The sequence below is a fragment of the Myotis myotis genome, unplaced genomic scaffold (genome assembly GCF_014108235.1).
Source record: "Myotis myotis isolate mMyoMyo1 unplaced genomic scaffold, mMyoMyo1.p scaffold_m19_p_15, whole genome shotgun sequence".
Classification (NCBI taxonomy): Eukaryota; Metazoa; Chordata; class Mammalia; order Chiroptera; family Vespertilionidae; genus Myotis; species Myotis myotis.
Genome location: NW_023416319.1, coordinates 19,325,923 through 19,347,550, shown reverse-complemented (window position 1 = coordinate 19,347,550; position 21,628 = coordinate 19,325,923). Strand labels below are relative to the sequence as shown.

The window sequence follows — 21,628 nt, the reverse complement described above, 5'->3', positions numbered from 1 at the left end:
AGTCCTGAATGGCAATTTTAAGAGAAGGCAAATTACCACATGTTCTCTACTAATCAAAAAAGTTTGCCAATGTCTCTCTCCTCCTGAAATCCGAGGAGGGAACACCAGAATGCCTGGCTGGTGGCTTGAATGGTGCACTGGCTTGCTCTGTATCTTCTTCTGGGTTCCTCCAGACAAGCAATTGCAGGATCCCTGGCTCCCAGAGTTAATATGGCTTCAGGCCACAGCTAGGAATTAGACACAGAACACAGAACCTGGCCCCAGAGGCTTATAAATGAGAGAAGGAGACACCAAAGGCTAAAATCACTTCCTAGCATTTGCTTTCATCCTTTCCTGTGGACTCTGCTGCACCAAAACCACGTCCTTCCTGTGAGACCCCCATCCCAGAACCGCTGAGGGCTCTTGCTCTTAGTAGTTACTAAGCAGAGTGTGGGATGCAGCACTGAACCTGTACATGGCAGTCCCTGTCTGATAGCTGACAGTAAGATGGCACAGCACAAGTCCGAGCCACCAAGCTCTAGAATGGGAGAGGTGGTAAATCAGCAGTAGTTTACAGGAGAGAAACAGGGTTAGAGATGTGAGTGGAGGGCCCACAGAAGAGCAGCTGCAGGGTTACATTCAGAAGCCAGGTCTGTTGACTTCCAATCCAAAACTCTCTTTAATATCATAGATGTAAAATTATATGTGGCATCTGTATCTACATTCATATGTGTATATATATATATATATGCGTGGCCGTGTAAAATTTTCTTTGTAGGAGGCTTCATTTCACTCATATGTTCTAATTTGATTCTCACAATAACCCTTCTGACAGTAAGGGAGCTGAGGCTTGATCACACATGCAAATGGTAGCAACTGGATTCACTTCCAGGCCTGGTTCCAGCTCCCTCTTCTTCCAGTTGCTGGGCATTGCTATTTGATCTCAGTGGGTATTACCAAGTCCTCTTCAGGACTCCTGTGGAACGACTAGGCATTAAGTCAATTCCTTCCATGGGGTACACACGGTCTTCTTGACACTGGGCAGGCTCAGCTCCTAATCTCTTTGGTTCTAGAGGACCCTGAACTGTCACATTTGCTAAAGAGTCAGCCCCTCTGCCACACGTGACTTTTTAGGTCATTACTGAATGGCAGTGGGAGACTTGAACAAATGCAGGGTCCTCAGAAAGTCAGACCAAGGGTGAGAATTTTAGAGCTGCAAGGGAGCTTACCAAATTTATAACATCCCTTGAATTTTGTAGATAAAGAAATTGAGGCCTAAGGATTTAGATTAAAGGATTTGCCCAAGTCATAATTATTTAGTAAACCAGAACCAAGTGTCCTGCTGAGGATGAAGACCAGGAATTCTTCACACTAGCCATGAACTGCTGGGAAGTTGAGAGAGAGGGGATAAAACCATCAAGAGAGTTCCTCTGATACAGGTATGATTGAGAGGGGGAAAAAAAGAAGCAATGTGCGTGTAGCCAGAAAACAGAGCCAGAATGTGAACTAAGACTGAAAATACAGATCTAGGGTGGGCTAAAAAACTCAGTAAGTGACTTCCCAGATTGTGTTTTGTTCCCATTGCACATACAGTTGGAAGCCAAATGCAAGCCACCAAGGTTGCAGTGCAACAGCGAACAATTAAAGCGCAAATAGTTGTGGGCAGCTGTGGGAGTGCAAGCCACCTGCTCCAAGTTTACAGCTTTGTTTAACTTGGTAAGCATTAAAAATGGAGTGGGAATACTCCCAGTACAACATCCCATGCCCTTTCTGGGAGGCCTTACTTGGGGAGCTGGGGTGGCTTTACCCTTGACCAGGCCCTTCTCACTGTGGCCTAGAGCTGCTTTCTATTGATAGTGGTCAGTGTTGTCAATAGCTCCTAACAGAAACTGGAGGAGGTAGGGAGTATCGCAGAATTATATATTTATAGAGTTTGAAGGGACCACAAAGCCCCAGAATATACCTTCTCTCCTGTTATTCAGATAAGAAAATTGAGATCCAGAGGGGTGATGTACCCAAAGTTACAAAGTTAGGGGCAGAACTGACTTTTAATGTCTGAACTTCTGATCCTTTGTTCAGTGCTCCTTCCTCTAAGCCCCACAAGGTTTATAAATAATGCCAAATAGGGAGTTATAGCATTAGAGAATGTTATGACTGGAAGGGACATTGTTCTCAATTCCCAGTGTTTTAAGTTGTCACATGACAAGGGGGTACTATTGGGGAGTGCATAGGGCCCAAGGATGCTAAATAGCTTGAAATGTGGTCATCCTGCATAACGAAGAATCCCAGATACCAAGAGTCACCTTGTTGAGAAATATTTTGCCCATCATTTTACATTATAGTTGAGTGATCCAAGCCTAGAGATAGAAGATGTTTGACTAGGGTCCCAAAGGGAGTCAGTATTCCCCTGACTCCATCCTACTGAGCCCCTGAGTTAATTAGCAGCACCCTTGGTACCTTCAGTAAAGGGGAGACTCTAGATCCTTCCCCACCCAGCTCCTGTTGCCCTTGCACCTAAGCTATTTCCAGGCCAGCACTTACTTGGACTTCAGGCCCTCCTGTCCATAGGGCTGCAGCAGATACTGGTGCACAAGCTTGTCCCTGAGAGTCCCAGCCAGTTTTATTTTCTTTCTTGATCTGTGCAGGTTGATGATAAAAAGTGTAATGGACCCTCGAACATAGTTGTGGCTGAGATTCAGACGAGAGAGAGAGAGAGAGAGAGAGAGAGAGAGAGAGAGAGAGAGAGAGAGAGATGGAAACAGTGGTCAGTTAAATGCTTCTAAATAATTTACAGACTGCATGAAACAGGACAGCCCTAGGAATGGGCACTTTATTTTATGGTTCTTGGCCACCCTAGGCCTTCAAAGACAGGAAGGGCTTATTATTGTGATTTTCTGCAAAGAAGATGCTCACATCTCACCGCACTCCATTTGTTTTTGTTTAAAAGCATTGCAATGATTTGAAAAAACAAAATATCTTTTTCTGAGTATGGAAGCAAAACATGCTAATTGCAATAAATAAATAAATAGATAGATAAATAAATAATTACATAAATAGAAAAAAATACAAAAAAGAAAAAAGAAAATTCCCATAATCCAAGTATTTTGGAATATAACATTTTGGTAAACATCCTTCCAGTAGTTTTTAGTTTATTAATTTAACAAATATTTACTGAGTATGTGGCACATGCATACATATTTCTCAGTCTTTCCATAACTGGGATCACATTGTTCACACAGTTTTTCCAGTTCATGAGCATCGTAAACATGTTCCCATCTTATTATATGATATATTCTGCTTATAAAAGAATGCTAGATTCTTCAATCATAGAAATGCAACGTAATTTATTTACCTAATGTCCTACTTTGGGGCATGGGGGTTGTTTTCAGTTGTTTGCCATTATAAATTATGTGATGAAGCACTTTGCACATAAACCTTTTTCACATCATGATTATTTCTGATGGATGAAGTCGTCAAAGTTGGAAACATTAGGTCAAGGGGAACGCACATTGTATGATTCCTCACCAACTCGTCATTCCGAGTGGTGGCCCTCCCTGTGGAACATTTTCTGTCCCTGCTCTGTTGAACCCTAGAGTGCTCACGTTATTGCCTTTGCTCAGTGAAATGTGGGTGGATAAGGCCTCTGGGCAGAAGCTTTAAGAGCCAACCCATGCTTTGCCATGCCCCTTTTCTCCCTGCCAGAAGATCAGCAATGTTCTTGGCAAGAGGGGCTCTATTGACCTGCATCCTGGAGTGAAGATGATGTGGAGCAGAGCTGCAGCTGAGCTGTGACAGACACACAGTGTGAATGAGAAATACATTTTCTTATTGAAAGCCATGGATATTTGGAGGTCTTCTGTTATCACAGCATAACCTCACTGATCCTAACTGATACACACATTTTGATAGCATTGATATTAATTCTCTAGAAAGTTTGTATCTTTTTGCTCTGGTTGACTATGTATAAGAACACACATTTCCTCATACCCTTAAGAACACTGGATATTAACCTGTCTCAACCTGAGAGGTGATAATGGGATTTCAATGTTGTATTAATATTTTTTAAAAATTCATACTGAGGTGCAGCATTTTTTTTCATTTGGCATTTAATTTCTTCTTTTGTAAACTGACCATGTCGTTTGCCTATTTTCTATTGGTTTATAAAAACTATTTATTTATTAAGGATAGTGATCCTTTGCCTGCATGTATGTTATTAAATGTCCCCCAGTTTTCTTTGACTAATTCAGCTTGTTTACACTGTATTTTATATATACAAGTTAAAACTTTTATGTAGTCAAGTTTATTGATCTTTATTATTTCTGCTCTAGCTGTTTTACTTACTCCTAGATTATAAAACTCTTCACCATTTTGGAATCCTTTTAAACCAGTACAGGATGTTCAGAAGCCTGCGAAAACTATATGCCTACATGGCCTTTCAGCGTATATCAGCAAAACTATAATGATTTCCTTCTCTCTTGTAGGAAAAATATTTTGTTTTTAAGGGGTCCCATAAGGCCCCATCTGGATGGGTTAATGAGAGGAAACAACAAATGACCTGGTCCTGCCTTCAAAGGAGGAGTTCAGAGAAACTCTACGTCAACTTTGCCCAGAGGAAAATACCATTCCTTGCAGAAACAGCACCCCTCCGCCTCTGGATCACTCATCTCTGCTTCTAAGGGTGATAATTAAGAATTGAGCCCTAGCTGGTTTGGTTCAGTGGACAGAGCATCGGCCTGCGGAATGAAGGGTCCTGGGTTCGATTCTGGTCAAGGGCACATGCCTGGGTTGCGGAGTTGGTCCCCAGTGTGGGGCATGCAGAAGGCAGCTGATTAATGATTCTCTTTCATCATTGATGTTTCTATCTCTCTCCCTCTCCCTTCCTCTCTGAAATCAATAAGAAAAATATAAAAAAAGAATTGAATGACCAAGGGCAGGTGAATATGACAACTTGTTTATTGGTTTTTAATAATATAGTTTCCAGGGCTCATGCCTGAATTTTTTTATTCCATTCATTTGTGATTGGGGCCTGAGAATCTGTATTTTTAATCTCTTTAGGATATTTGGCAGATGAGTTGGGTTTGGCGACATTTGCCCAGAGCGATCCATTCAGATTATGAAAAGAGTAACCAAAGTATACCCCACCAGCTCTCTGTCATGATTTTTCTTGCATGTGTAAGGGGGCATATTATTGTGTTCAAAGCTTTTTGTATGCCTACATTGATATTTTGATAAATTATTAAAGGAAAATGTCTCTTCTATCTGGTTCCCCTTCCTCTGGTCCTTCTCAATCCCCTGGAATGTGTGAATTAGCTTTTGGAACCAAATGAGTTAGGTCAGAAGAGAATGCCAATTTACTTGATCAGGCTTGTGTCACCAGAGCTCTGAAGAAAGATGCTCTGGTGTGTCAGCATTTCCCTTCATTACAGAACACCAGTGGTGGGCTTTAAGCTTAACTTAGCTGTGCAGAACCGAGGAAGACACCATTAACTACTGCTACTCTGGTTCAGAGTGTGAATGAAAGTAGGCATACATGGATACCAGTTTTGCTGACTATGGTAATCCCTATGTTAACAATCATCAAACAACCTTCTCAAAGGCCAACAGTGGAGGAGGAGAGAGAGCCCTGCGCTTGCATTTATGAGTTTCTCTTCTGCAGAGCCGGGGCATAAAGAGGCCTCAGAGACTGGAGAGCAGAAGGGTGGGAGGTGGGGAAATGGTGGGGGGAGGGGAGGGAGGTCTGAAATCACACATTGCTCCAGGGAAAGCCATCTTTTCAAGCTGCTTGGCAATGGCCTAATTTCCATTCACATAGTTCCCCTGAGGGAAACAAACCAGTGCTGAAAACCTGCCCAGAGATTGTTGTGCAGAGGCTCTCAGAACTCCTGCAGCCTCCTCAGGTAGGAACCGGCTTGAGGACTGCCTCAGCCAGACCTTCCCTGCTTGGCTGATGGGCAAGAGCATTAAGCAGGCCGTCTGACTGTGAAGACACACTTTTGGCTGGGGAGTACAGCACCAACCTGAAAGTACTGTGCTGAACATCCTGAAGCATGTATATTCTCTGCCCACAGAAAACAGTCCCTTTCCCTAAAAAATGGGGTCTGACTGAAGGTGTGGCCTGCAGGCAATTAGTCCAGGTGGTTTTTGATTCTCTTAATAAATGTCCCTTTTGTCTGGTAGAACATCTGTCTTGCTCCATGTCTCACTCATGGAGACATTTTACCACCAGCAGAGAATCCATGAATCTGGAGTTCATCTTTCTGGCTGTTCTCTCATTGCCTGACATCTCTGTGTTGCCATGGGAGGAGGAGGAAGTGAGTCAGGGAAGGGAAGCTGGAATTGGAATATCTTAGACGTAAGAGGTGGGGAATGTCATATGGGGAGGTGCATCTTGACTTCCAGATAAAAAACAGTCACTGTTCTAGAAATGTCTCCAGTGAAGCTGGGGGACTGGAAAAGGGAAGGGAGGGTGGATGATGCTCTGGGATCACAATCATTCTCAGGGAAAGTCAATGTGCTTGAAAACTGGGTTGGTCCATTGTCTCCAAATCTAATTCAAAGTTTTTGGGTTTGGTAAAAGTCAGGCCATGTTTTGCCAAACATTTTTTTTTTGCCCTAATTTCAAAGCCCATGTGTATTTTAAGGGAAATTTAATCCACATGTTTCTGATTCATTTACACTTAACTCATCAAAATATTGTTTTGTAAGAGCCATTTGATGTCCAAGAAGCCTCAGGAACCTTTTTTATGAGTCTTCTGAAAAAAAAACAGGAAGTCATGTTTTGCCAATAATAAATGAACTTGAACCCCAAAAGGCTCAATTTTGCTTCAATATTCACCAGGTTCCAATGTTCTGAACCTGGCTAAGGACCGCTGCTCCTCCCCAGAAACATACATTGCCTCAGCAGAATGGTTTCGAAAAAGGTTTCGCCCAGTCAAAACATATTTGTTCTATGAACAAGAAGACCTAAGGTGAGAACTGCCATGCTGTCACTGTCCTGACTTGTTACCTCTAGAACAGAAAGCAGAAAAGCACCTGCTGGTGGTGGTATGAGCATCTACCTTTTGCTCCCGAACCTATCATAAAAGACAATGCTCTCCTAGGTCAGAAATGACCCACAATGCAAGGCTCTGCCATGGGAGACAGTGAGGCAACAAGTAGAGGTTGTACAGTCATCAGAGAGAGTATAAAAGGAATGTCTGTGTTGCATGGGATCCTGGGCCAAAATATCTCTAAGGGTTCTTCTCAAATGTAAAGCTGTTTCACTATTAATGGTGTTATTGGCATATAAGAGTAACGCATTAGAACTGTGGAATTCAATATAAGTGCAAATTACTGGCAAGATGCTTGGCACATAGCAAGTGTTCAATACACACTGGTGTGCAGGAGTTGTGTCTATAGACACTTTCTTTGGGTTATTCTACTGGTAAGTTTACACTTTCTCACCAGTCCCTGATTTGACTAAAGATATATATTTTCAGACTACTGGTCAAGACTGAACAGTATGAAGCCAACATGCCCACTCTGGGACATTTTTGTGACCTTATCCTTGTTGGCCACAAATAAATTGAGTCAATAATGTTTCATGACTGTTGAAACATGAGTCAATTGAGTCATGACTGTTGTGGAGGATGAGGGGGTACACACAGGGCACCTGGCTTCCCAGAGAGGGAGCAGAAATACTTCTTTGCTTGTGCCTACTTATGTGGGGTATCTGACACCCATTGACATGGAGGAGACCAGCATTCTTACCCAGTGCAGTGCATCCATTGAGGATTTTCTTTTCTAAAGGGAACAAAAAGAACTTCACCCCAATTACTATCATTAGGGTCATGTGTGGAATGGATTAGTAAAGTCTCCCTTCCTTCCTTCCTTCCTTCCTTCCTTCCTTCCTTCCTTCCTTCCTTCCTTCCTTCCTTCCTTCCTCCCTCCCTCCCTCCCTCCCTCCCTCCTTCCCTCCCTCCCTCTCTTTCTTTCTATGTGGAGGAGGAACACTATTGATCAAAGCACAGTGGTACCATTTCCCCAGAGAGGTTCTGGAGTGACTCCCCATAGAAAGAAGAGGAGAGCTGGTGATGTAGAGACACTATTGAATCTAGGTGATTTGAGTAACTTGCTGGAGTCCTCATGCTAGTGAATTTAGAATTCTTAACCCTGCCACCACACCTTCTCCTTCTGGCTGATGTGGTGATATCAAAGTGGAAGGGAGCTAAAAGTCTAAGTCAGAAGTAATGCCTTAATGCCCTATTTCTGCATTCATTCATTCATTCATTCATCAAATATTTACTGAGAACTTCTTTATGCCAGTCACTATATTAGACACCAAGAATACAAAAACAAATGGGACACTGGCCCTGAGTTCATGGTATACTCAGAACATTAGTGACAACTTCCATGAAAACATAAAAGAACGTCAGGATGGACGCTTGGATGAGACAAGATGAGGAGCCCTCTGTGAAGACACTCAAATCCTGTTAAACCCATGCTATTGACATTTTCCCCTGAGTCCTCAGACTTATAGTATAAAAGCCACAGACTGTTGTGCTTCCCAAAAGAGACGAAAGGTGCCAAGAATAATTTTTCTCTGTTGAAGCTGGGGGTCCACTTTTGGGTGGTTACTCCAGGGCCAAGGTGGAGACAAGGAATACAATGTTTCCTTGTGTGGTGATCAGATAACTTCAGGCCCAGGCCGTAGAGCAGTCACTCTCTGTCAGGTATTGGACCGAGCTTCCTGTTGAGCAAAAGGGATGTTGAAAACCTCTGGCCTCTGGCCAAAGCAGTCTCCTCTCATCCACAATAGGGACCTGTATCTAAAGACAAGACAACTGGCCCCAGGCCTCCTATGCTCAGAGCGATTCTTTGAAAAATCTTATCATGATAAATTAACTGGCTTAGCTCTTCTCTCATCAAGGAAGGAGAAGGAGCGTCTGTTGTAACCTGACCGCTGGGGCTCTGTGCTATCCACTGCCCACATCAGCCCCTGATGGGCTTGCTGGAATGAAAGTATGGCTGGAGACACTTGTGCCTGGCCCCCACTCTGTTTCTCTGCGTTAAGAGAAAGAATTCTCTTTTCCAGGTCTGCCTGCTCTGCTCCTTAAACCTGAAGTGATGTAAGAAAGCCATTTGTAGTCTGAAGGGTTTGCATTAGGCTCAGTTTTAAGTTTTTACCCTTATGATACTCATGTTTTAAAACATTTTATCTGCCAAACTTTATTTACTGGTAATTACTTTTCCTGTTTGAAAGATAATTCTAATGACAGCCAGTGCTTCAGATAAGAAGGAGGACAGCTACACATTACCTACTACGCTGAGTTGTTGGAGGAGCAGCCCCTAAATCAGATTTTGTTTAACTTCTTAACCCTTAAAAAAGCTGAAAAGATTTTGAAAGGCTGAAAATGGCTCTGAAGCTGACATGACTACCTTGGGCACACCTTTCATCCTGGGGACCCCTGGTTTGGGATGCGCTGGTCTGGGCTGAGTTTTCAGCTGATAGCTCTCCAGCATGTCTCTTAGAAATGTTGACTTACCATCTCCAGCTCTGCTGGTGGATTGTAGGAACAGAGTTTATGTCTCTTGCTGTGGCTTAGCCAGAAGCATACAAAAAGGCCTCTTGGGCATTGTATCAACTGGCACAGAGGAAAAGCTCAGTAAATATTTGTTGGATAAAGAAGTAAATGAATAAATGGCATGCATTTTTATGAATAAATACTGTAAGTGTGAGAAAGGAGTTTACTTGCAGAAAAGCTATTTATCAGAGATCATTTGAAATACACAAAGAGCAGGTAGAATGTAATTCCAGAGGCAGTTTTCAGTGTCTTGAAGGGGTCCCAAAGGGCATGGAATTCTAAGAGGGGCCCACAGCTGAAGCCCCTAGGGTGGCTTCCTGTGCCATCGCTCTGAAGACTTACTTGTGGTGGTTTGTGCAGTGAGCATAAATCCTTAGTTTGTCCCGGATGACTCGGCCTGGCCGTGGCTTCCGCTGCAGCCCAGCCACGTGCACGGCCAAGACTTTGGGGCCGATCAAGCGCTTGTAGAGGAGAGAGAGCCAGTAATCCTGAGAAGAACAGAGACATGGAGTCAGGGGAAGATGCAGTTCAGGTGTTTGAGTACACATAGACCAGACAGACCAGAAAGTACTTCTTAGCAGGAGTAAAGCCTGACCAAGTGACTAACCCTGTAAGCATGGTCACCCGACAAAACGTTCACCCCAGGTTGGTAGTGAAGCCAGCATTGTCTAAACAAAGTGGCCTTCACATTCCTCATGGGGGAATGTAAGTGTGTGTATGTGTATGTGGGGGGAGTGGGGGACGACTCAGAGCCACATACAATCAAATGAATCAAATTTTCATTTGAAATAAGTTTCATATGAAATAACAACTAGTTGGAGCCTTAAATTTTCAACTTTATTTTCCTATGACTATACTTTCATACTGGTTTATGGCTCTGTTTAATTGTAGAATGGAAGATCTCCAATCTTTAGGATTGCTACCAATATGCAAACCCAAAATGTTATTCTCCAAATATTGTCACTGAAGACGCCTGGTGAGGTGTGAGGGAGATGAAGCTGTTCCAGGTAGAGACTCCAGAATAACATTTGCAAACCCTAGTGCTAATTCTGGGTCACCTTCAATAATTCTACAATAAAAAGAACAATTGTAAACTAAAAAGAATGTGATCTTTTAACTATTGCATGGTCCATTTGGAACTGATTAATAAATATTCAATCTGTAACCCACACATGTATTTGAATTTACAAAAGCCTATTTACCCAACACTTTAATTTGTCTTCGCTATTACCATATTTTGTTTCTGTATTTGATACAAATATAAAATTTGCATTTGCATCATGTAAACATTTATCACCTGTTATGGGGTAATGACTTCAGTGTTTACAACTCATCATGTAACACAGGGCTTCCTAATTTGTCTAGGGGCTCCCCCCCAACCCCCCCCGCCACCTCCTGCAATTCTGGAATTCAGTGAATTCAAGGTCTTTAAGACATCAACCATGTCTTCTCAGCCTTCATCTTTCCAGGGGAAGCCTCTGAATAATATTTTTATCTTTCCTTGTGTCGCCATCTATAACATCAGCTGCTTGAAAATGTCTGGTGAGTTGCATAAATCAGAACAAAGCCTCAAAGCCTCTTTGACACCAGAATAGATCCAAATCTACCCTGAGTAGTGGGCTCTAAACCTTGCCAGGCCATTTATCTTAATTAACTTTAAGTGGCCTTAGGATGACTATTACAGATAGTCTCTTATTATTTAAAATGGCAAATATTTCATCATTGTTAGGCAAATAGATACAAAATATCATTGGTTTAATTTGCTCTCATTTGATTACAATTTCTGTGTTTTTTATTGTTACTCTGTGATGTGTTTATCACAGTCAACCATATTTCTAATGAGATGTCCACCATTTTCTTACAGATTTGTAACATATCCTATATAATAATAATAAAAGGCTAATATGCACATTGACTGAATGGCAGAATGACCAGTTGCTATGATGCGCACTGGCCACCGGGGGCAGACACTCAATGCAGGAGCTGCCTCCTGGTGGTCAGTGCACTTCCATATGGGGAGTGCCACTCAGCCAGAGCTGGCTCATGGCTCGCCAGCGCAGAGGTGGTGGCAGGAGCTCTCCCACCTCTGTGGCAGCACTAAGAATGTCCAACTAACAGTTAAGGCCTGATCCCTTGGGGGCCTAAGTCTTTAGTCAGACATCCCCTGAGGGCTCCCTGGCTGCCAGAAGGATGTCTGACTGCAAGCTTAGGCTTGATCCCCTGGGGAGTGGGCCTAAGTTGACAGGTGGACATCCCCCCAAGGGGTCCTGGACTGTGAATTGGTGAAGGCTGGGCTGAGGGACCACCCCCCCAGTGCACAAATTTTTGTGCACCGGGCCTCTAGTCTTTTAATATTAGTGGTAAGAATCCTTTAGAATGTATGTGGAGCAAAAGTTCTGTCCAAGTTTGTAGTTTGCCTTTTATTACTTTTTATGACTTTTTTGACATGAAGAATTAAAAAAAATTTTACAGGAAAATATGTCAATCTTTTTCTCTCAATATCTTTCTTTTCTTTTATTCTTAGAAAGTCCTTCCTCACACAGGATCAGATAAAGCTTTACTTATATTTTTCTAGTTCTTATTGTTATTTTAAAATTTAATCTTTTAGTTCATTGAAAAATATTTTGGTGTATGATACTAGCCTTATTATTTTCTGAATACTTTACTGGTTGTTGTAGCATCATATAGTGAATAATCTATCCCTAAGTTCATCTTTATCACATATTAAGTTTTATATACATGTAAATATATACAAATATAAATAGTATTATCCTATATAATAAAAGCCTAATATGCTAAGTGTCTGGTCATCTGGTCGGCCGTTCAACCAATCAAAGTGTAATATGCTAATGATATGCTAAGGCCGCTCAAATGCTCACTATGACGTGTACTGACCACCAGGGGGCAGACACTTCAACTGGTAGGTTAGATTGCTGCTGGTGTCCAGCTGATCGGGACTGAGTGAGATGGGCCAGACACACCCTGGAGCCCTCCCGCGGTCCCTTTCTGTCCAGCAATTGTGCAGTGGTGGGGTCCTTTGGCCTAGCCTGTGCCCTCTTGCAATCCAGGACCCCTCTGGGGATGTCAGAGAGCAGTTTCGGCCCGATCCCACAGGCCAGGCCGAGGGACCCCACTGGTGCATGAATTCGTGCACTGGGCCTCTAGTATCTAGATATATAAAAGCCTAAGTGACCATCACAACCGAACGGATGACCAAACAGGCTGCATGGGGCGACTAGGCCAGCAGGGGGGTTAGTGAGGGGTGACCAAATGACTGAGCAGCAGGCTGCATGGGGTGACCAGGCCCTTAACTGGGGGGGTGGGGGCACGTGGGGGCGACCAGGCAGCGGGGGGGGGGAAGTTGGGGGCAATGAGGCTGGCGGGGGGGCAGTTGGGGTGACTAGGCCAGCAGGAGGGGCAGTTAGGGGTGATCAGGCAGGCAGGCAGGTGAGCGGTTAGGAGCCAATGGTCCCAGGTTGTGAGAGGGATTCCAGATTGGAGAGGGTGCAGGCTGGGCTGAGGGAAACCCCCCATGCATGAATTTTGTGCACTGGAGCTCTAGTCTAATAAAAGCCTAATATGCAAATCGAGCAAACGGCCCAATGACTGGTCACTATGATGTGTACTGACCACCAGGGGGAAGACAATGCAGGAGCTGTCCCCAGCCTGCAGGCCCGCTGGTCACCCCACAGATCTGCCCTGATTGCTGGCCAGGCCGGGGGACCCTACCTGTGCACAAATTTCGTGCACTGGGCTTCTAGTATTATATAATATGATATAGAATTATTTTATATAATATGTTAGTAATTATATAATTATATATAATATACTATATCATGTATGGTATATTATTTATTTTTTAAAATGTTTTTATTGATTTTTAGAAAGAGGAAGGGAGAAGGATAGAGAGATAGAAACATCAATGACAGAGAGGAACATCATCAATTTGTTGCTTCTTACACACCCCTACTGGGGATCAAGCCTGCAACCTGGGTATGTGCCCTGGCTGGGAATTGAACCTGCGACCTCTTGGTTCTTGGGTTGATGCTCAAATGCTGAGCCACGCCAGCTGGGCTGATATATCTTATTTTAATATGTTACATTTACATATGTATTTACATATTATATATGTATTATATTATAATCTGTAATACTGATTAAAAATATGTAAATATATGTATACTAGGGACCCAGTGCATGAATTCGTGCACCTTGAAAGGAACTATGGGCCGCAAGGCTGCGGTGGGCACAGAGGCAGGTCTCAGCCCATCCTCCATGCCCCTGCCCAGCCCCTCCTGTTATGGGCTCCGGTCCCCTGTCTGCCCGCAGTCCCGCTCCAGCTGTCGCCACTCCCATGCCCGCTCGCACCCGCTGACAACATGGAGCGATTGGGGCTGGAGCTAGCAGCAGGTGTGAGCGGGTCCGGCGCTGATCTGGCAGCTGCCGCTCTCAACCGCTGATGGCGCCGAGTGATTGGGACCAGCACTGGGCTCCGGCAGTGGGTACAAGCGGTGGCTCTGGCACCAGCTGAGGGTGTGAGCAGGGCCAGCGCCGGCAGTGGTGTGTGAGCAACGGCTCCGGCACCAGCAGCGGGTGCAAACGGGGCTGGCACCTGCAGCAGGTGCGAGCGCATAGCGGCGTGTGGGAGCAAAGAATTTTCAGTAACCACCAGAGGCTAGCCCTGATGACAGTGACTGGTGCCCTGCCTTGGTCTGGTGCCCCCTCTCACCTGCTCCACCATTCCGCTGTGGCTGATGCCCACCATGTTTCATGCCACCTGCTGTCGACACCTGCCATGTTCTGCATGCAGCTCCTGGTGGTCAGCGCACATCATAGCAACTGGTTGTTTGGTTGTTCCACTGTTTGGTCTATTTGCATATTAGGGAGATATATATAGTTCTGCATCTGGATTTTCTATTTTCTTCCACTGAACCCTATTTCTTTATCAGTTTCACATCATTTTAATGATTAAAAATTACATTTTAATATCTACAGGTTTAAGTCCATTTCATTATAATTTTTCTTTCTTTGTTCAAATTTTCCTTAATTAGTCATATCCATTTACTTTCCTAAATAAACTCAAGTAACTTTTTATAGTGTTTGTGGTTCTAGAGAACCTTGAGGCCTTAGTTTTATTCTATGTTTGGTTAGTCTGTTTATTTTCTATCTCATATGTTCTGCCAGGATGCTTATAGGAGTCACGTTTTATCCTTGATATTTGAACTTTTACCAGGAATGTGTCAATGTGGGTTTCTGCATTAATTTTCTGGTATTTGGGAGTGCTTTTGATAAGGAAGACTAAGGACTTTCTCCAACCTGTGAGAATGTTCTTTAAATAAAGCCTTAATCTTATTTCTTTCTGTTTGCTCCAGTCTCTGTTTCAGGAGTCTGTTAGATTTCCGTCCTCAGTTCTCCACAAGTATCATCTCTTTTCTGTTTTCTCTCTGCAAGAAGAAGTCTCAAGTCTGTCCTGCACATTGTATATTTATTTTCCCCAGGATCTTTTCTGTCATTTATTACAGTTTTACTTCTCTTGTAATTTTTTCTTGTTTTATTTAGTTCACTTGATTGGAACTCATTTAATTTCCCCCATTTTGTGTATACTATGTCTATTTCTCATATACAGGAGGACATATGTACCTTACATGAAAGTTCTGAGGCATATGAGAACCTATCATCCACCTTAAAAGCTACAATAATATCCACACTGTTGCATCTAGTTATGTGATTCTTCCCTTTCCTATTGTTGTGCTTTTCATTCCTTCACCTAATATTTGAATTCTGTCTTAAGCAATATATTAGCTTGTTAGCTTTTAAAAACTGGCGTCATGAGATATGTAATTTTCTATAACTTACTTTTTTACAATATGCTTCTAGGATTCATCCAGGTTGTTATACTACCACAGTTTATTTATTTTCAATGTTGCAACAATATGCTTCTAGGATTCATCCAGGTTGTTATACTACCACAGTTTATTTATTTTCAATGTTGCATGCTTCATTGTGTGAACATACTATAATGCATTTATCCATTCTCCTGCTGATGGATATTTGGGTTGTGTCCAGAGTTTTGCTATCATGAACAATGTAGCCTGCAACATTCTTGCTCCTGTTTCCCAAGGTGCAGGTGAAGCAATCTGGAGAAGCATTGCTCCAATCATGACTGGAAACCAGCAGCAGCCTCATCACTGTGTGCTTCGTAGAATTGCAGATTTACAGACTTTACCCAAGACCTATTGGATCAGAATCTTCAGAGGCGGGGCCTCCAGACTGTATAGCTCTCCAGGGAATTCTGCTGCTCATTAAAGTTAGAGAAGCCCCGTAGCACTGTTGAGAGCAATACCTAAGAGTGGAATTGCTGTGTCCTGCACAGATATAAAAATATTCAACTCTATAGGCTAATGCCACATTGTTTTCCAAAGTGATTCCAATTATTCCAACTTCTACTTCCTTCAAGAAGTGTCTGAGTTCCTTTTGATTCACATTGTTGCCAACATCTGTTATTTTCATACTTCTTAATTTTTGCCAATCTAGTGGGCACATAACATCTAGTTCTTGTTGTTTGTTAAATAGTCCTTCCTCATGACTAGTTCATAAAGATATTTTATATTTTCTTTTAAAACTTTTAATGTTTTTTCATAGTTACATCTTTAATCAATCTAAAATTTATCTAGGTTATGGGATAAGTATCTAATTTCATATTTTTCCATATGAATAGTAAATTATATCAGCATCATTTATTAAATGGGTCTCTCCTTTCTTTAGTGATCTGCAACGCTCTCTGTATCATACATCAAACTTCCATATATTCGTGGGTTTATTTCTGGGCTATTCTGTCCTGTACCACTACTGCATTTAAAAAAATAGCCGTAACCAGTTTGGCTCAGTGGATAGAGTGTCGGCCTGTGGACTGAAAGGTCCCAGGTTTGATTCCGGTCAAGGGCATGTACCTTGGTTGCGGGCACATCCCCAGTAGGAGATATGCAGGAGGCGGCTGATCAATGTTTCTCTCTCATTGATGTTTCTAACTCTCTATCTCCCTTCCTCTCGGTAAAATCAATAAAATATTTTTTTTTTTAAATAAGTAATTTTATTTCAGAGAGGAAGGGAGAGGGAGAGAGAGATAGAAACATCAATGATGAGAGAGAATCATTGATTGGCTGCCTTCTGCACACCCCACACTGGGGATCGAGCCCACAACCCAGGCATGTGCCCTGACCAGGAATCGAACCGTGACCTCCTGGTTCATAGGTCAATGCTCAACCAATGAGCCATGCTGGCTGGCCACCATTAATGCAGTTTTAATTACCATCCTATATAATAAAGAGGTAATATGCAAATTAACCCTCACACCCTCACATGATGGCTGACTATGACCAGGCCGGCAGGGGGGTTAATGAGAGACGACCAAACAACTGAACAAGCAGGCTGCATGGGGCGACCAGGCTGGCATGGGGGGCAGTTAGGGGTGACCAGGCCGGCAGAGGGGGCCAGCTGGGGGTGACCAGGCAGGCAGGCAGGTGAGTGATTAGGAGCCAGCAGTCCAGGATTGTGAGAGGGATGTCCGACTGCCGGTTTAGGCCCGATCCCGGCAGTCGGACATCCCCCAAGGGGTCCCGGATTGGAGAGGGTCCAGGCTGGGCTGAGAGGACCCCCTCCCCTCCACATGAATTTCGTGCACCAGGCCTCTAGTTGTCTTATATGTAATGAAATTTGGTAGAGCAAGTCCTCCTGTCTTATTCTTCAGTAATGGCTTTGCTAATCTTGGGCCTTTACTCAGTCATAGACATTTCAGAATCAGATTATCACATAGCTAAACAAAATCTACTGAGAACTTGGAATTTCATTGAATTCACAGATCAAATGAAGAGAACTTTATTTTTATGATATCGAGTCTTCTTATCAATAAATATGAAAGAGACTGAAAACAACAACAACCTCCTTCCACTCAGGGATCTTTCTTCTCTCCTTCCTTCCTTTCTTTCCTTCCTTGCTTTGAAAGTGGAAGTTCATAATAATGTCTTTTTTTTATATTAAGAAAGTATCCTAGATCTTTTATAATGGAAGTAAATCTTGAAAGAAGAAGAAAACATGGAAAACATTTCAATTCAGAGACTAAAATCAGAACACATTTTATCTTTAGAAGCTTCCTATTCACCATTTAGTAGTAAGCATGGCAATAAGGAGAATCCAGTGTTAAGCCCCAAATTTGCTCTGTTGGCAGATTCACTGATTTTTTATTTCTAGATAAAGCACTTTTAAAGTGTTTATACATTTCCTTTCTCCCTGCCTATCCTTTGGTATTGTATGAACACTATTTGTGATGAATCTCTTCACTTCTACTTCCAAAAGTGGACAAAAAGAAAGCCTTCATTTTCCAGCCCCTACGCCCCCGGCCACCCCCCCTTGCCGCCGCCACCTCCCAGAATTCAAGGATAATGTGTCCAGGTAAAACATGTTCTAGGCAATAGCTGTGTGCCTCTTGTATGGTGTAGGAAAATGTTTACTTTTTGTTTTTTAAAAATATCTGTTCACAGTTAGGTCATATATGTCATTTAAGCACACCTACATTTGTAATAAAATTATGTGAATAGGCATGTAAGCAATAGATTGATAAACATAAAATTTGGGATAATAGTTACCTTAAGATGAGCAAGAGAAATATGAAAATAGGATATGAGAGAACTTATCAATTCTATTCTTATCAAAAACATTGTCAAAAAAGCAATGTTTTAGTTTTGGGGTTGGGTGGAGGATTCACAGGTGCTGATTGTATTGTTTTGCTTAAAAAGTAGCATGTATGCATGGATACTCTTTTGAATGTGCCAAATAATATACTGAAAAGATAGTAAAGAACAAATATGTATACATTTGTTAATCAGAACTTCCTTTCTGAAGATGACATCATCGATCCACCCATAGGCTGACATCTCTTTGAATTGTTTTACCCAAAGGGAGATGTGTTTATGGTGACTTGCTCTTAGTTTATCATCTCTTCCCTCAGGGGACTAAAGGATTTTGGTTGTTAAGTCAGTTGATGGTAGGTTAAAAACCAAGGGGAATGTGAAATTTTTACCTTTACATAGCTACATGCACCATTTACAGTCTCCTTTCTCACATATATTCTCCAATTCCCTACGTATCCTTCTTCTCCTCTTTAAACTCTCCATCCTCCCTCTTTCGCTGTCCTTATCTCTCCCTCATGTAAACCAACTCTTAGCTGACTCAAATTGTATGTCCTTCCTCCCTCCCTTCCTTTTTCCCTGCTTCTGCCCCCCTCTCTCTCCTTTCTCACTCTTTCTTTTATTTTACTATGAATATGTGCCTATATAATCATAAATAAAATTAAATAATATGATCTCTAAATATCTCTTAAGGAAATGACACGAAAAAGCAGAAAAGTTGTCTTTATGCATAGGACAGGTAGAAAAGAAAAAAAAGAATGCACACACATCTCAAACAACAACAAAAAGGTTATTGTATAAAAGATGGAATATAATGAGAAGTTTTCAGATAATAAGAGTCCTCAAGAAGGAAAGCAAATATAATGGCTTTTTAAGTCAATAAAAAAAATCCACAGCAAGGAATGCATTGCAATTTTCAAGGGACAAAGAGAGACACAAACAGACATTCTTTAAATGTATCAGACATGAGAAGAGATTGAAGAAAAATAGTGTCCATTTATTAGTTGGAGAGGGAAAACTAATAGAAGATGACACTGAAATGACAGAGGTTTTAAATCTTTTCTTTTTCTTGAGTATTTGTCAAAAAGTCAATTGTCTGAAAGCTAGACAAAGCAATATATGGAGGAGTAAGTTGAACCAAAATAAATGGGAAAAGAGAAAGAAACTGACAGAGGGTTGCAGAATTTACTGGATTAATCGCTGAATCATGTACTCCTTGAGGTCTAAGATTATTTACCCATTCCTACAGCCCATGCCTAGCAGAGTGCCTGGCCTATCTATAGGCGGTGTTAGAATTCAATTATGAATTGAATTCAGACAATATTTAAGGCTCTATCTAGGCAGTAGGGTTACAGTGGTAAATAAGGCACATAATTTCTTGCCATCATGAAGTTTATAATCTAGCAAGAAAGTCCTTACGCCAATGAGTTAGGTGATTAATTAATTTTAATAGTACTAATGACAATTGAGGAATCTATGATACCTTATAATAGAAGATGTGACCCAGTCTGGGAATAGGGACAGCCAGGGAATGAGTTTCATGGAGTGACATTTAAGATTTGAGAAAAAGAGAGGAGGGGATAGAGAGTCTTGTTGGGCAAGAGAAAGAGCTTATGTAAAGGGTTGACCTGGGGAAGAACTGGAATGTTTGAGAATCTGAAAGCAGACTAATTCAGCTTGGAGCTCAGCAAGTGAATACAAGATGAGGATCGTAGGTCCAGGTTGATATAGACCTCAGGATTTTAGAACCACTGCAGAATTTTAAGAGATAAAGTGACATTATTCAATTTACATTTAGCAAGTTGACTTTCACAGCTGTGCAGAAAATGGATTGAAGAAAACCATTTATGTTAGTTGGAAGAAAGATAATGGTAATCTGATCAAGGTGAGGAAATTAAATTAGAGATAACATGAGGGAGTTGAGAATATTTAGGAGAGAAAATTGATTGGAATTGATGATTGATTGGATATAGAGAAAGAGTATTAAACAGGATTCACAGCTTTTTAAATGCTCAAATCCTTAATTCCAGAGGGTGGGATGGCTCCTGGCAGCACAGCAACAAGAGCTGTATTTCCCTTCTGTCCTCAACACCACCTCCTCCCAACCCAATCCCAGCCCACAAAATGTTGGTGAGATCAAGTTCTGCCAGGGATAAGTGAGATAAATAAAGAAAATACCTGAAAGAAAACAGTCAAACATTGTAATAGTAATATCTAACAAATGTGCACTGGCTAAATCTTTCCTAATGTGTCCCAGAACTTTAGTTCTGAAGTACTGTTTTATCATTTTTAGTACATATGAATCCAGTGCATATTTTTGAAATGCTTTGTCTTTATCCACTTACTTCACTCATTATTTCTCACACTTGCTATTTCTACTAATCTAGAGCTGGGCAAGGGGGCCCTTGCTTTAGAGAGCCAAGCTCTGGCCCATCTTCAGCTGCCCCCCTCTCCATGGGGTAAGAACTTTAGAGAGCCAAGGACCCATGCCTCTTTGTAGACCATGTTCTGAATCCCCATGACCCCAGAATTCTCTGCTCAGATAGGCCCTCACATGTTGTCAGGGCTCGCGTGGACATCAACCTGGAGTCTGACTTCCTGAGAGTGGACCATAGCGCTGGAGTTTGTACCACTGGTCTAGAAAGGTGGCAAGGGGAAGCTACTTATGGAGGTGTGAGCAGGGATTGGGCTTGCCAACTAGGTTTTCCACATTGCATGACCATAAGACCCTTGATGATACACTACAGAACTAGGTGTGAGAAGGGGTGCTGGGATGTGGCTCTGGGCTCTGACCAACCCAGTGAGAGCTGAGAATACATTCTTTTATTTTACAAGCATTTTATGAGCACATATTAGTGGTATTCAAGATATTCTGTTTAGCTTGAGTGATACAAAGATGAACAAGAAGTCTTCTTCTCCTCAAGGAACTTAGTGGCCAAGATACATGTAAACAACTCTCTAAAATGAGATTCACTAAAGTAAACACCACATGAGCAGGAACCACTTGTTTTGGGAATTCAAAAGAGGAAGCAATTAATTATGATGAGGGAGTTGGAGAATGCATCACAGAAATAAATGTGGAGAAATAATTTGCTTACAGTTGAAAGATATATACTCAAACCCTAAAAAGTTATTTATTATATACAAACCTGTTTCTTCATAGGGGTTTAATGAGATGATACACCTGGAAACATCTCTTATAGTGCCTGATTTATAAAAGTATTTAATAAATATTGCTTATTTTTCTCCTTATTCCTGATTTTTTTTTTTGCCTCATGAAAATAGAATAGTTATCTTATAGTATGTTCACAGTTATGTCTCAAGTTGCCCCAAAACATAAACTTAACTGGTGCATGTGTGTGTGTGTGTGTGTCTGTGTGTGCACTTGTGTGCATATTTTGG

The 21,628-nt window shown here is 41.9% G+C and overlaps 1 protein-coding gene across 1 annotated transcript in view; it reads right to left on the bottom strand.

Annotated features, from left to right (window-relative positions):
• The window catches only part of HPSE2 (heparanase 2 (inactive)), a 531,613-nt gene that overhangs the window by 19,868 nt on the left and 490,117 nt on the right, over positions 1-21,628 (bottom strand). The window contains exons 10-11 of the mRNA XM_036336390.1: positions 9,885-10,030; positions 2,521-2,667 (exon numbers count right to left, since the gene is read on the bottom strand). Coding sequence (XP_036192283.1) covers positions 2,521-2,667; positions 9,885-10,030 — 293 coding nt within the window. The remainder of the gene's footprint in view (positions 1-2,520; positions 2,668-9,884; positions 10,031-21,628) is intronic.